We start from the raw sequence: 14,886 nt of genomic DNA on the forward strand, positions 1-14,886 counted from the left end.
TATATACATATATACTGTATATGTATGTATTTAGTAGACACTGGGACAAGGACACTGCCTTCTTTGGTACTTTGAATGTTTCCCAGGGAAAATCCTTCCTTTTATGTTTATTCAAATTCACTTTCTTTCTCGCAGTGCACACACACACACACACACGTACATGTACACGCAAACACCATATCAACAAAGGATAAAAAGCTCCCCTTATTAGCACCACCTGACATTTAGCTATGGAATTTTTTTTTCTTCTCTGTTTCATTTTCCCTCATGATTAGTGTCTATGAGTGCTCTTTATGAGGGTTCCTGGTTTGTTCTCACACTTTTTCAAATTCAGTATTATAATAGCACATGCACAGATCAAAAGAAAATGTAAAGTTCTTGCTTTTTTATACCAACTTGATCAAAAGCTGACATATTTCTAACTAATATGTCATTCATCACATCATTAACAGTTAATAAATGCTACAGTGATAACAACTTCATCCTACACCTGCATGTAAATCTGAGTGACCATGATTTATTAAATAATGCCTAATCTATTCAAATCAGGACATATGCAGTCTTATATTATATACAGAAATGAATGCATGTTCTCTGAGTTATGCAGAGGTTGAGGTGCTTGAGGCAGACCGAACTGATCACAATCACATCTGTCCAATGGTAGCAGAGCCGGTTTGAGTCAATCAGTGCAGTTCCAGCCCTTGTTAGATAACTACACTCCATCTCGTTTTGTTAGCAAGCTCCAGTAAGAGCTCTTTATGGTCTCCCTCTGCTGTCACCCTGCTCTCCACAGCCTCCATTTCATACTATTTGTAGCAATTTGTGAGGCTCGAGATTTTGCAACACCCTCACTGAGCCACATCGAGTGCCTGTCTGTTCCTGGGTAGCTTTTATGTTCCTGGCAGCACAGTGTACTGTACATGGGAATATGGCAACGATCTTAACCTTTGACAGCGGTCACCAGGTAACCACGAGTTTAAAGGATCAACACAGTCACAATGAGTGTATTAAGCCATTGTTTGTGACATTTAACTGTGGATATCCCTGTTAAGGCCACAGCTTTACCAAAATGATTGGTGATACTATTGTATTACCATGTTGCCATCACCGATATAAAATTCATCCTCTCAATGGTGAGTCTGATCGTAATTATGTGCAATTATGTGCAAGTCATTAAAGGCAGGAGTATTGAAGTATTTCCTGTGAAGCGTCTATTTTAGTGTCTGTTTCCTGGTCCAAGTTGGAAAGGAGATTATATAATATGATTGACTCAAAGAGTTTGCTTCTGCTTTTATTTTTGTATTTATGTTTTAAGAGGAGATGTGTAAATCTGTATATTGTGGAAATGCAGACTTTGCTGTGCTAATGTATGTGACAGTAAATGTACTGTAGATTATGCAACTTTTTGAACTTTAAAGTGTCTAAAATTAAAAAAATTAAAATGCATGCTGAGGCAGCTAAAATACACATGGACGCAAAGGGAAAGATACCTGAAAATGTTACACAGAATAAGTGTTACAGAGTTCTCACCCTAAAATGTTACATATTTCCTCATAAATGTGCAATTATTCAAGCTGAACAAGGAGGGCACATCCATTCACTGTTTGAATCGACAACTTTTCTAAAACTACTCATAATGGGGTTATTACTTTTAAGCCTTAGAACACAGAACATTTTGGCTGTTTTTTTTTCATTACTATGTTAAAAGGTACAGTATATACAGAGGGTGTAAAGAATGTACAATTTAAAGTATCTTAAATCCTTTTTTTGCAGCATAACCTATAGACAATCTGATGAAAAAAATATTTCACATTCACCAACTATATAACTGAGCAAAAGTACTAAAATGTTTAAAAATGGGATTGAATTTGTGAAATATGCCACAGTTCAAAGTTTACTTGTTTTTAAGAACAAAAAGAAAAGAAAAGCGCTCTATTTTGTGACTTCTGTAGAATTATTGCTTATTAAACTCTAAATACGCACACCCCCAGGATGTCCATATAAGGAGTTGTATTATTTCCAAGGCAAATTACCATGGGTGCACCTGCAGCACATATTTGTGCAACGTGAGCACTAAGGGGTTTACTACTTAAAAGTTTAACATGCTCTGATGTTTAGAAAAGTATAATTTTGCAAATACTGCTGCAAATACCCTGCGATGGACTGGTGAACTGTCCAGGGTGTACCCCGCCTGTCGCCCTATGTCAGCTGAGATGGGCACAGCAACTCCCGCAACCCTCTGGTGGAGGATAAAGTGGTAGATAATGGATGGATGGATGCTGCAAATACTTATTATACAATAATACAAATACTCTCACTGCAACTCTGCCCTCTGCTTTAAACTCCTGTTGCTTTAAAAACCCTCCTCCCACTGAAGCCTAGTTTGCTGTGATAGGCTGACTGTCCCACTCTGTTGTGAAATAGTGGGACCCTTAAACACACATCGTTACAGACATCAACAAACATAGTGACCATTGGAGAGGTTAATTCTTTTTACCTTGATCCAAAATAGACAGAAATGGAAGTGGATTTCACAGCGGTAGAATGTAAGGCTGAATGAAAGTGATCTCATTAATGGGGAATATTACTTGGTGTTGCCGAGGGAGATTGATAATGGGCGGCATTTTCAATATTTCTTTATGTCCGCCACAACGTTTGACAACTTGCTTTGCCAGATAGCCCCTTTTTTTTCTCTTATGGTCCCAGCTCGCCTCTACTCTACTTAGGTTAGTTTTCCACTACAAAATAGTACCTACTCAACATGGGCGTCATCGATGCAAACTGCAGTGACTTTGTTTTACACACGACACACACAAACAAGCGACTAGTGACTTGTAAAGCAGTCGTTTTCAGTAACTGAATCATTAGAATCAGTTTCTGAAAAATATTTGTTCAGTACTTCCTCCATGATCGGAGCGTGCCATGCCAAGGTGAGGCGATGTACTTAGTTTACATTTTTTTTGCCGGTTTTTGGCCATTGAGACAAAGACTCAAATGTCATTTTAAATAATGTGTTATTCTGTTCAAATTTCTAATTGAACACAAAAATCTCAATAAAACTTTTTCTTTTTGTTTTAACAAATGTTCATTTTAAATTCTTAAAACACTATTTAAACATGCAGTAAATTGTAAACAACTGCCACATATTAAAAGTTATTCTGGAAAAAATGTTCAAGAGCACTTAGATATAAGTTATTAGGTGGTCCTTTTATGGTTAACATTTTGAGGGTTAGGTGTTAAAGGGTTACTACCCACTACTAACTACTATATCTCTGAGCCTCTTTTGCATCATTACGTAATACTTCCTATCAACAAAAATGGATGCAGACAAATTCAACTATCAACAATTGTCAGTGCCATCATCACACACAGACTCAGCTGTTTGTTTGTTAGTTTGCCATCTATGGTTCATCATGAAACACTTCTACAAGCCTCTTTTCAGATGTTTTGGTGAGGTGATTATCTGCTCAGGGGTCCGTTTCACAAAGCAGGTTCAACAAACTCTGAGTCTCACCCTGAACTCTGAGTTGATCTACTCTGAGATAGGAGACTCTAGTTTCCGGTTCCACAACAGCCGATTTGAGTTAGTTTGTTCAACTCGGAGTAGTTTCACCTGAAGTTAAAGCTCACATAGAGTGGTCCTTTTGTACATATATGTTAGTTAGGAAGGTCTACTTACATACATTAACTTCAGGTCAAAAACCTCCTAGTTGCTGTAAACGAGGCGATATAAATCTCTTCTTACAGACGGTCGTCTAACCCGCGGTGTTTCAGACTGAAATCTCACCCCCGAAGACAGACTGTGATTGGCCAGCCAGCGTAGAGCCTTCCCAACTGTCTTGTGATTGGCCAATATCCGGAAGTGACATAATTAGCACTGCTACTCCCCGCCGCAGTCCCTTTTATGACTTTGACCCGGAGTCAGACCCAGAGTCAGAAGACACTGTCGCCTGTGAAACACCTCCACAACGGACGTTATTCTTCTTCTGCGGTTCAATGTACGCAACCGGATGTGCCCGGAGCAGGAGGATCTGCTGTTCGGGAGAACTGCTGTTTACGTAACCAGAAGGGAGATCTCGCTGAGCCCAAGATTACAATAAAACACAGCAATCTCATCAATGGCTGAACAGTTTGTTTCAAAACTTCAGGGCTTCGTAAACGCAGATACAAACCAAAAAACAGCGTTAATTGGAACCTCCGGTCTAGGTCCGCTTTAAGGGAGTGCACCACATCAAAAAGACAGCATCAATGGAGCCCCGTTTCGATGAGTCACCATGGCAACGGGGAAGCGGAGGGCGACGTTCTTCACCCCACTGGAGTTGAAAATATAAATGCGCTCATACGGTGAGTTTGAGCAAGTTTTTAGAAGGAAGTGTAACACCGCTGCAGCAGCAAAAGAGAGCGAGACAGCGTTGGAGAACACTGCTGCTGATGCGGAAGTTTAAATCCTTCGTCCTTTGCAATCACAATAATATTACGGAGGAAACTGCTTGAGTGGTAGCTTATTAATTTATTTCATTTAGGTGTAATCCCGCGGGGGAGAAGCGCACTTGGTAGCAGTTTAAGATGAAACATAAAAACATTGTTCAAACAGGTAAGACCTCGGCATAATCTCATTGGGGTACCTCATTTTGATCATGTTTTACATTGTAAAGTAAATATGAAGTGGCTGCTTGACTGTACAGTTGTTTTATCCCCAACATAATGCTGTTTTCACACTCATAAATTACTTCTCATTTATATCATGTTCAAGTGCTCTGCAGCGCAACACACAATATCTGCTGGGATGAGAGAGCATGACTTCCGTTGGTAATGTTGGAAATGTAAGGATGGATTAGGTTGTGTATGTAAATGAGTGACTGTGACGTGAAATGGTACCGCTCAAATAGAGAAGTGTCTGGAAATGCAAGAACAAGTATGCACGGTCTGATAATCATCTCTCGACGAATATGTAATTCTCTGCACAGTAATGCTGCACCTTTAGCCACGGGATCACTGTCAAAAGGACGTCATGGTTGTGAAAACAGTCGCCACCTAATATAACTTCTAATGTAGATGGCAGAACTATACTACGCCAAAACTCACTCACTGAATGAATGAGGAAATCAAATATCATGTGTGTCTGAAAGAGGGCGGAGACAGAGAGAAACTCAAGGTTTTTTGAGAAAAACCTGGTCCCGACCGAGCTTAAGTTACCTCTCTCTGTGAAACAGGCTAGAGTTACTCCTCTTTCTCTGGTTTGAGTTTGTGAAACGGAAAACTCTGAGTTTTCCTCATTTCAGGTTTAACAGACTCAGAGTTTTCACTAAACCTGCTTTGTGAAACGGACCCCAGGAGAGTACTTTCGCTTGTTTGAGTCCTCCATTGTCACTGCAAACAACACAACATCACCGACGTTCTCATGATGAGTAGAAGTCTTGTATATAGAGAGTAGTCACGGTTGCTATGTAGCGGAAACTGGCACCGGTATATCGGTATATCGTAATCCATGGTATTACCGTCGTGTAGAATTTCTAGTATCGTAGGAAACGTTACGATTTGGCACTGCGGTGTACCGTGGGTATCGTGCAACTCTATACTGTAGATGACCCGTATGTGTCTTTTTTAAAGCTATTGGGTTGCCCCTGATAAGATAAGATAAAATAAAGATAACCCTTTATTAAACCCACAGGACCATGTTTCTTAAAAAAACAGTATTTGTCACGATCTCACTTCCTCCACTATAATTATTTTGGTTGTCCTTGTGTCGTCTCTGTGCTGCTCGCTCTCTCCACTCTCTGCAGGAGGCGTGGTTGACTGATTAACAATCAGGAGTCTTCTTAAGACTCTGCCGCCCAGTCACCAGCGTCAGATCGTTTTTGCACTTCCAGTGGTAACATCGATATATATATATGATTGATTATCTGACTCCTCGGATACTTACCTGCTGCTTGCTCTGCTTCAAGTCGCCACGTCTCCTGCTTTCCCTGTGAGCCACGGCTCCAACTCTGCCTCAGGAGCTTCCCTAATGTTCCTCCATCTTCCTTGTGAGTTTGTTCCCAACCTCTCTCGACTTTCCCTGCTTCACTACTACTGCAATCCCCCTGGCCCTCCAACACCTTCTTGAAAACAGGCTATATGTGAAGGCCGAGAAGTGTGCCTTCCACACCCTGTCCGTCCCTTTTCTGGGCTTCATAGTGGAACGAGGCCAGCTTTCTCCTGACCCCACCAAGATCAGTGCCGTAAGGGACTAGCCCTACCCCTCCACGCTTAAGCAGCTCCAGCGTCCTGTCCCAACGGAGCGCCACGAACCAAAAACTACACTCCTGCGCCTTCTTCAGCGGAGGTCAACTACGATGTTGGTAATCGCACGTTGTTGGCCATCATGGCCCTGTGGTCACTTTTTTTCCTTTTTTCTCCATGGAGCACCCCCTACAGTTTCGTTGTACATATTTCTATGACACACTAAACATCCAGCCATCGTCTACCGCACATCTGTCAAACTCAAGGCCCAAGGACCAGATGTGGACCACCATGTCATTTTATGTGGCCCACGAGTGATTAATTGATCTTAGAAATCTGTGTTAAAATTGGTCTATGCTGCTTTAAGACGTGCGCTGACCATAAACTAAATTTCGGACAATGCATGGCAATTGCGCTACCCTGCAAAGTGGCGGCATCCTGCCACTAGATAACCCTAACCCTTACCCTACCCCGCAGTGTATCATTGTATATGCATCATGCAACGAGTGAAATTGAGATTGGGACTGTGATCGCAGCAGTATGTGTTCACAAAAGCCACAACCAAAAACGATGTGGCAGTGAAAGCTAGCTTTATTGTGGCTGAAGAAATCACCCATGCTTCAGTCTTTTTCTGAGGGTGTGTTTTTGAAGCAGTGCATGCTGAAGGTATGTGAGCAGGTCTTCCCCGACCAGATACAGACTTTTAAAACTGTTAGTTAAAACAGTTTTACAAGAAACACCATCGCGGACTGGGTTACATCTATAATGCATCATATTTGTAACTTGAATAAGTAATAAATACAGAAAGTTATAATAGCAATATGTTGCGGAATAGTTATATTGTTGTAACTTGTTATAACTTTTTGTTTACATTATATTTGGTTACATTTAGTTACATTTATTCTGTGGGTTAGGGTTTAGGGTCAGGGCTAGGGTTAGGTTAGTTGCGGGCTAGGGTTAGATGCAGTTGCATTTGGCCCTTTGAGGGTAACCATTATGCTGATGTGGCCCTCGGAAAAAAACTAATTTGACACCCCTGGTCTACCGCTTTATCCTCACTGTAAAAACATCAACGCTGACACTTCCCCCTCCCTTCCGCTCTCCTGGTCATGTGCATGTTGGTCAGCATCCATTTGGTATTCTGTGTTTTTCAATTATCGCCATTCAAAAAAAAAGCTGGTCAGATGTTTACTTGTGTGTGGTCCCTTGCTAAATCTGACAATCATTTCCTCTTCCTCGCTTCCTCTGACAACGTTTTTCACTGCTTCTTTTTCAGCCGGTACCTGGCTAGGGGGCACGTGTGTAGTGCCGCAAAACAATTTGTGTTTTTTGTGAGACCTCCTGATTCTGAGTGCTCTGGGTTGGCAGATGGTTTTCCACTAATTCAAAGTAGGGGGAGTAGACACAGCCCCCACACTCCCCACAACAAACCTTTTAAACATCACAATGACTCTGAAGCTGTTTCATTAGTAAAAATCCTGCATAGTTCTGCTTTAACTAAAATAGATTTGACTAGTGTAGGTAGAGAAGTGTTAAGGTTCACACCTGTCAAGCAAAACTAACGATATATTATGTATGCTGGTTTTAATTCACTGAGGAGCTATAACAGCTGTTCTGAGAGGTGTATCCTATGACCTACAGCTGTTGAATCTTTATCAAGATCCATTTTCTTCAAGGGTCATGTTTGTGACCCTTGAAGAAAATCAATCTTGACGTCATTATCACTCGGCAACGATGAGACCTTTCAGACATAAATTGCATATATATCTGAAAGGTCTGAGAATGACAAGATAATATGGTGATATAACTTGTTAGGCTACTTTTTTCTATAGTGTCCACCCTGTACTTATAGGTACCTTATTTTTCCCATAAGTTTTTTCCACCCCCTCTTGTGCAGAATAATGCAATGAAGACAGAACCCATTCATTTCTGACAGGATATTTGTATATATTTCTCTTCCATTCTTTTATCTTTTGCAAAGAAATTGTATTTTTAACTTTCAACTTTTGCTGTTTTAGAGAAAAATACTAGAGTGGATTGCAGACCCATAAACACACCTGCTTGCTCGTGATGTGTGTCCATCAAGAGAGAATGGTTGTTCAACCTTTGATCTGACCATCAAACAACACGACAGGCCATTACTGACAGATAGTAATTAGTGGTGAAAATGAAGCTGAGGTGAGGACTACTTTGGGAGATTGGGAATGGCATCCTGACCGAAAATGTTTGAGAAAGTCATAATTTTAAATACAGTAGTTCCAATTAGTTGATGTTTTTAAATAACAGGTTGGTTCTTGCATAAATAAAGTGAATTATAAATATAAGTCACTATAACATAATAACTACAAGATACTCATATGCTGCCCTCATTTTGCCCGTTTCATTGTCATTGTATTGAGTAGCTCGTCTAAACATGACATCAGTTATTGGTTGCACAATCCGTTGTAGTAACACATCATGATTGAAGACAACAACTATGCAATCAGATAGAAAAACAAGCTCATTAGAGGTCTCCCCTAGACTGTGGAATGACATACACTTTGTCAGTCCCCACACCACTGTCACCACAGTGACACACTCATGTAATTAAGACACAGAAGGTGCAAGGGAGCTTGCCTTTTCCCCAGCTAAATACTCATTAGAGGCACCTTTAAGGGTAATGTTAACCTGTGTTACAAACCTGGGGGAAATGAGCTGACAAAACAGAGCAACGTGAACTGTCATCTGAATCCTGCTGCACCAAGACCCTGAAGGAAATGAATGGAAAGTATCAAGCTGTAAAAAGCACAAGTTCGGCTAATGATTTTTGCAACAGCATGGTGCTGAATCAAAGAGGGATAAGCAGCTGGGTCAGCAGGGCAAACAAACAAAAACCTCTGCTTTGGACACCCAAACATCTTATTCACCCAAACAGAAATCCACCGCCCAGCAAAGCAACACATTTGATCAGTGTTTTAACAGGCAAAGTCTGACAAACTATAGTTTTCATGAAAGAAGTCACACATGCTGTTTTGGAAGCTAAACTGACCGAGTCACATCATGAGACACTGGAGAAAGAGAAACACAAGAAAAACCTTAAGTAATAATTTGTGTGGGAACTGCAAATTTATTTTTCACTTCTCCTTGAAATTAGTAAAATTATGTACATTATGCAATCCCCTGTTGGATCAATTACTATCATACACCATAATGCACACGTCTTTCCCTAATGAAGACAACACAGGAAGGGCTTCTGCAGTGGCTCCCCCTGGTGTTTGCATGGAAGTCTATAAGGAAATGAGCCTACTTCTCACTTGTTTTTCAGTATAACATCAGTTGAAGTTTTACATAGAAGTTAATGATCTCTATGTTCAATAGATTCAATAGATTTGGGGTTTATTTAATAAAACAAAATGTCGCTTAGTCAATTCTGTTCCCATTTTGTGGGAAATAGATGATGAAATGTGACCAGTGTGATTGACAGCTGGTATGGACCAATAAGAGCCAGGTTGCAGGCGGCGTGTTCATTTTCCATTGCAAACCATCAACATGGTGCCGCCAAATTCATCTGGGTTAAAAATTGGAGTTCAAATATTTACTACGAGTTACCATATGGTTCACACTTAACTGTTACACAGATGCAAGAGATGCCACGAAATTCAAAGCTACAAACTGCAGTCACCAATGTATTTTGATAATCAATAAACCTCATTAACAAAGTTTCAAGCAGAAATGTTGAATATTTCTTGTACAATAAGAGAACGTTCCTTTATATGTAGTTGGTTGGTTGGTTATGAAAATAACAGTTACTTGATTACCTTTACTTACTCATTCCTAAAAAAAAAGACTGAGAGAACCAGTGTTTGCTGAGAGCAAACATTGCAGAAAGAGGAATTGAAGTGGCGATTTAAACTTGGTCCAGTGTCAGTTACTTGATAACATATGAGAATCACTAGTCACTGGGTTTGTAATTGACTGTTGTGTATGTATTTCTTTGTTCTCTCACAGCCTGGTTTTAGTTCTTGGTTCAAATAAAGCTATATATTATTATATGTATGTTTATATATATATATATTTATATATACACATACATACATGGGGCATATAATGAATGAAAGTCTGAACATATATATAAAGAAAGTTTGAATATATCGAATGAAATGTACTGTCACTTCCTGTTTCCACTGCTGTGTGTTTCTCCTGCTGTCTACTGTCAGGCTATTGCTGCAATTATTTATCTATTGTTACAAGCAATTCATTGAACAATATCTTTCCCACACACTTAACATGACTGTGGTTTGATCAAAATGTGTACGCATTCATATTTCATGATTTGTTTCCTTTATACTGGATCATGTTTTTCAATCTCATCAAATCAACTGCAATATCAATTACCAAATAGATTTCAATCCCATAGGACAGCTGATGCCTCATCATATTTTAATGACCGCTGCATCATCAGATGAAGATACATTACTCTGATATTCCATCAATATTAAGCACCTATTACACGAGCACAGCAGAGGCTCTTCACATTTTTGTTTCATCCACTGTGTGATGAAAAAAAAGGTACTTTACCAATTTAATATTGATAGGCATAAAAACATTTAATAGTTTAATAACAAATTATAAAGCTACACTACAGTTCAAAGATTTCTGGGTGATTTGTAGTGAAAATGACTCAATGAGAAAGTAACTTTAAATAAATAAGAAATAAAAATAATTATTGCACAAGCACAGAAACTGTAATTTTTTACCAAAGATGAGCACAATAAATTCCTCAATAGACCACAATAAAGACAGGTATTTATGACAATTCCAAACACATCTTGCGTCTCATGCAGACAAGACTTGCCAAACAAACCAATCCTTGCGAAGGAGGTTTTCGTTCGGACATATCTTTTGGAAATGGTAGCTTTTTAAAGTGATGGAGTTTTTTATTCACTGTGAAGAGAGCACAACAGGGAACTGCATTCTGTGTCTGCTGCATCACTTTTATCACGTTGAGTACGGCAGAAGTGGAGAAATATTCAGAGTGGAAGCACAAAATTCCCAGCCACCTGTATCATGTTAGGCAAATATTCCAGAACAGGCACTGGCCAATCACATCGCATGTATGTGTCTAGCTCGAACACTCCACAGCCCACAACAGAGCTATCAGACAGGGTTGTCCACCCTGATGAGGATTTTTTGGTGAAAAAAGTCTACCCAACAGTGAAAATGATAAACATCATATTACTATCACTTTAACAACACCAGCAACTCTATAATATCTACATCTACTGTGACATTAGAAGACAAAATATGTTTATTTTACTACAGAAGAGACTAAATGGCCTTTGCAGTTGGGTGCAGGGAAAATGTATACCAGTATAGGTCATTGGCCCAAGCACTACTGATGGATAGCAGTAAAAATGTCAATATTGAGCCTCCCTATTGTCAACTTTCCAAGTGTCAGGAAATCAAAACAAGTTGTGCCAATAGACCAACACAGGCACAAGCTAATAAAAGCATTTAACTCATACATTGTGGCTCAAATGGAGCTCTAAGACAAGGTTGTTCCCCCCTGACCAATGATTTTTGTCAGAAAAGGTGCACCCAAAAATGGCGTACATGACCATTACACATCATTGCAACTAATGCTACATAGTTAGCCATGACAGGCACAGGCTCTGCTAACTTCTGATTGCTACCACCAACACCAAGCAGGCAGCAACCAGACCTGCCCACCATCAAACATTGGTGTGATCGGCATGTGTGAGTCCAGAGATATGGTACATTACAAATATGGCATTAAAAATAGCCCAAAACATTATAATATGCACACTGAACGTGGGTGAAAGTAGGGTGGGTAGGGGTTAAATTGGATATAGTCACGCTCACATTTGTATTACTACATTGCATTTTAACTGTACTTTTTCACTATGTTCACATTACTTTACTATGTAATGTACTTTTTTGCTATTGTTACCTCTACATGTGTTCTGTATTGTTATATGTACTCTTCAAAGGTCTCAGGGTCTGCAGATGGAAATGAGCTCAGAGAGCTATAATCTAGTACAAAGCATATTTTCCTGTATGATTAATGCTGCATGGTCCCTGTTCAATAAACTAAGTGAGCCCCCAAATAAAAGTTTGGGAAACCCTCATCTAAATTGTGTTGCTATGCTTTAAAGATGCTGCCGCTAATGTCAAATTGGTTGATCAAACTTGATTTGTACACAACTAGACCTGTCTAACAGGAATGGCTGATCGGCGTCTGAGCTTTGTTCCCCATGAGGGAGCGGGTGAGTGCACAGACTGCTTAATACACATGAACATCACTGGGGAGTGAGGGAGGAAACTCAACAGGAGTCTACATTATCACACGGTCATGGAAACGCCACAGTACAGTTGGTATTTTAGGAGTCAGCCAGGGAGAAGGATTTCCACCGGGACATAGACGCAGGGAGTTGGAACGAGACGTGGCAGTGGCACAGAGATGAAGATAAACAGGATGAAGTTGAGGGAAACACTGAGTAACACATACAACTGGAGGAAAACATTAAATAGGGATTTAAATGAATTTGAAAAAAAATAAATATATAGTTATAATGAAATAAATAGGTAATTTTCACTCACTGTACACAGATAACTTGTATCTACAAACACAATTGTGGTGATAAACTAAAATAAGTTTGTGTGCTAATTTAAAAAAAAGAACAAATTAAATACTTCTCTGCTAAATGGCAGATCCACAGAGAGGAACACAACTGATGCTGTTTGATTGTCTGCATGATGGCGACACCCCAACATCAAAGAGATGCTTTGGTAGTGGAGATATGTTGCACTGAGGCTGCGTGGTCTTCAAAGAGAACAGAATTCATTCATTGAATGTGCAGCAGCACATTCACAGTAAAAATCCTCTGAAGTGACCATTTGCTCTTGTGTGCAGATAAATCTAACTGGAGGGATGTACACGAGAAACTGACTGTTGTTTCTGACAATGTCAGATTACTCTTGCGCCAAGTGCAAACACGCACAATCAAGGCAATCATGAGCAGACAGTGCTCTAAATTTGTTGCAGTAAGTGGTGCAGAAATGTTCAAGAATGAAAAGTACTCAAGTATTTATCACTGAAGTCTTTGTGAATCACTTGTATTGACAAAAAGCTTTCTTTTGTTATCTTGTAGTTGTCACACATGTTTTGGAGAATGTGCTTGTGTTTAATGTTGGTAATTTTAATGTTGCAGTGCATCATACAGACAAAAATCCTGTTCTGCACGTTTGGTGTTGTTGATTAAATTTTCCAGATTGTATATAGAAAATATAAATATCATATAGCTAATGTTCACACACTATTGGCCTATTATTCTGAAAAGGAACATACGACATAATAATTGATTTGGCATACATGTATTTTTGAGGGAATCTGCTTTTAAAAGGTTATTTTTCATTCAGGACCTTCACTTGTAATGGCGGTAATTAGGTAGACCTGTTCAACTGCTTGTTAGGCAAAAATAGAAACTGAGCATGGTAATAGAGATGAAACTTTCATTTGAGAAACTTTGTATATGGCATGGTTGCTCTTACCGGACAGAATTTATGGCATAGCTTTTAATATTTGGTTTAATATTCTGAAAAGCATCATTTTCATTCTGACACATTTTGATTTTATATTCATTATAATATAATTCTGGACTGTCTTCAATAAAGGTTAGGCCTTTTAAAAATATAGGCATTAATTTCCCATAAAACCGTACGTCTTAACTTATATATTATATATATATATATATATATATATATATATATATGTATGTATATATATGTATATTATATATATCAATACACACTTACGAGCCATTTCATTACAACATACACCTGTTAAACTCCTTGTTAACTTAAATATCAAATCAGGCAATCACATGGTGGTAACTCAGTGTAGTTAGGGCTTGAGAGCACAAATGTGATGTATGTGACTTTGATGATGAGTAGCCTGTAATATTTGGTCTATTATTCTGAAAAATACCATATTGTATAATGGGGATCTTTATTGTGGGACAATTTTAGGGATAAACTGTTGCATTAGTTTAGTTATTTTACTGGGTTATAGTTAAATGAAACACTTGTTATATTTTGATTATGCGTGGATTATTGTTAAATACAACTTGATGAGAACATGTGTGACTCAGACAAACTCACCGCTCTGTGCAGCTTCACCCGTCTTCTGCTTCGGGGTTCGTTTGCCTCCGTCGGAGTCTTGTCGGTTCAGGACCTCGGACAGCGACTGTCGAGAGCTCTGTCTGCCAGTTTGGATGGAGACGTTGAAACGAGCGCTTTTCTTCCTGGCTCGGTCCGACTCTGGAGCGGACTGGCTCCTCTCCGCGTCCTGGTGGTTCTCCGGCTCTGAGCCCACTTTAACCAGAGCGTTTCTCGTCCTTGTTAGAGCAGACGTCACCGAGCCCATCACCACACAAAAGAAAACAAAAACAAGAGGAAATAACAAGTGGTTATGAGGTCAGTCAGTGAGCGGTCAGCTCTCACTTCACTCCAAACCTGTTGAAAGTTGACTCCATGTTTTTTTTTGCTGAACTCGCAGCGGGTAAATCACAAAGCTCGCACAGCGTCAACTTCACTGACAGCGTGAGGTGAAAGTGACTCTAACACAAAGTTTAAAACGCATCATCGCTTTGTGTGTTTCCTTCC

The 14,886-nt window shown here is 39.5% G+C and overlaps 1 protein-coding gene across 1 annotated transcript in view; it reads right to left on the reverse strand.

Annotated features, from left to right (window-relative positions):
* The window catches only part of pde1cb (phosphodiesterase 1C, calmodulin-dependent b), a gene marked incomplete at both ends in the record, with an annotated part of 105,239 nt that extends 90,592 nt beyond the window's left edge, over positions 1-14,647 (reverse strand). Inside the window, one exon of the mRNA XM_083889615.1 lies at positions 14,383-14,647. Within this exon, the coding sequence (XP_083745741.1) occupies positions 14,383-14,647 (265 nt within the window). The remainder of the gene's footprint in view (positions 1-14,382) is intronic.
* Positions 14,648-14,886: the final 239 nt, after the last annotated feature.

This window comes from Microchirus variegatus, assembly GCF_963457635.1.
Source record: "Microchirus variegatus genome assembly, chromosome: 5".
Classification (NCBI taxonomy): Eukaryota; Metazoa; Chordata; class Actinopteri; order Pleuronectiformes; family Soleidae; genus Microchirus; species Microchirus variegatus.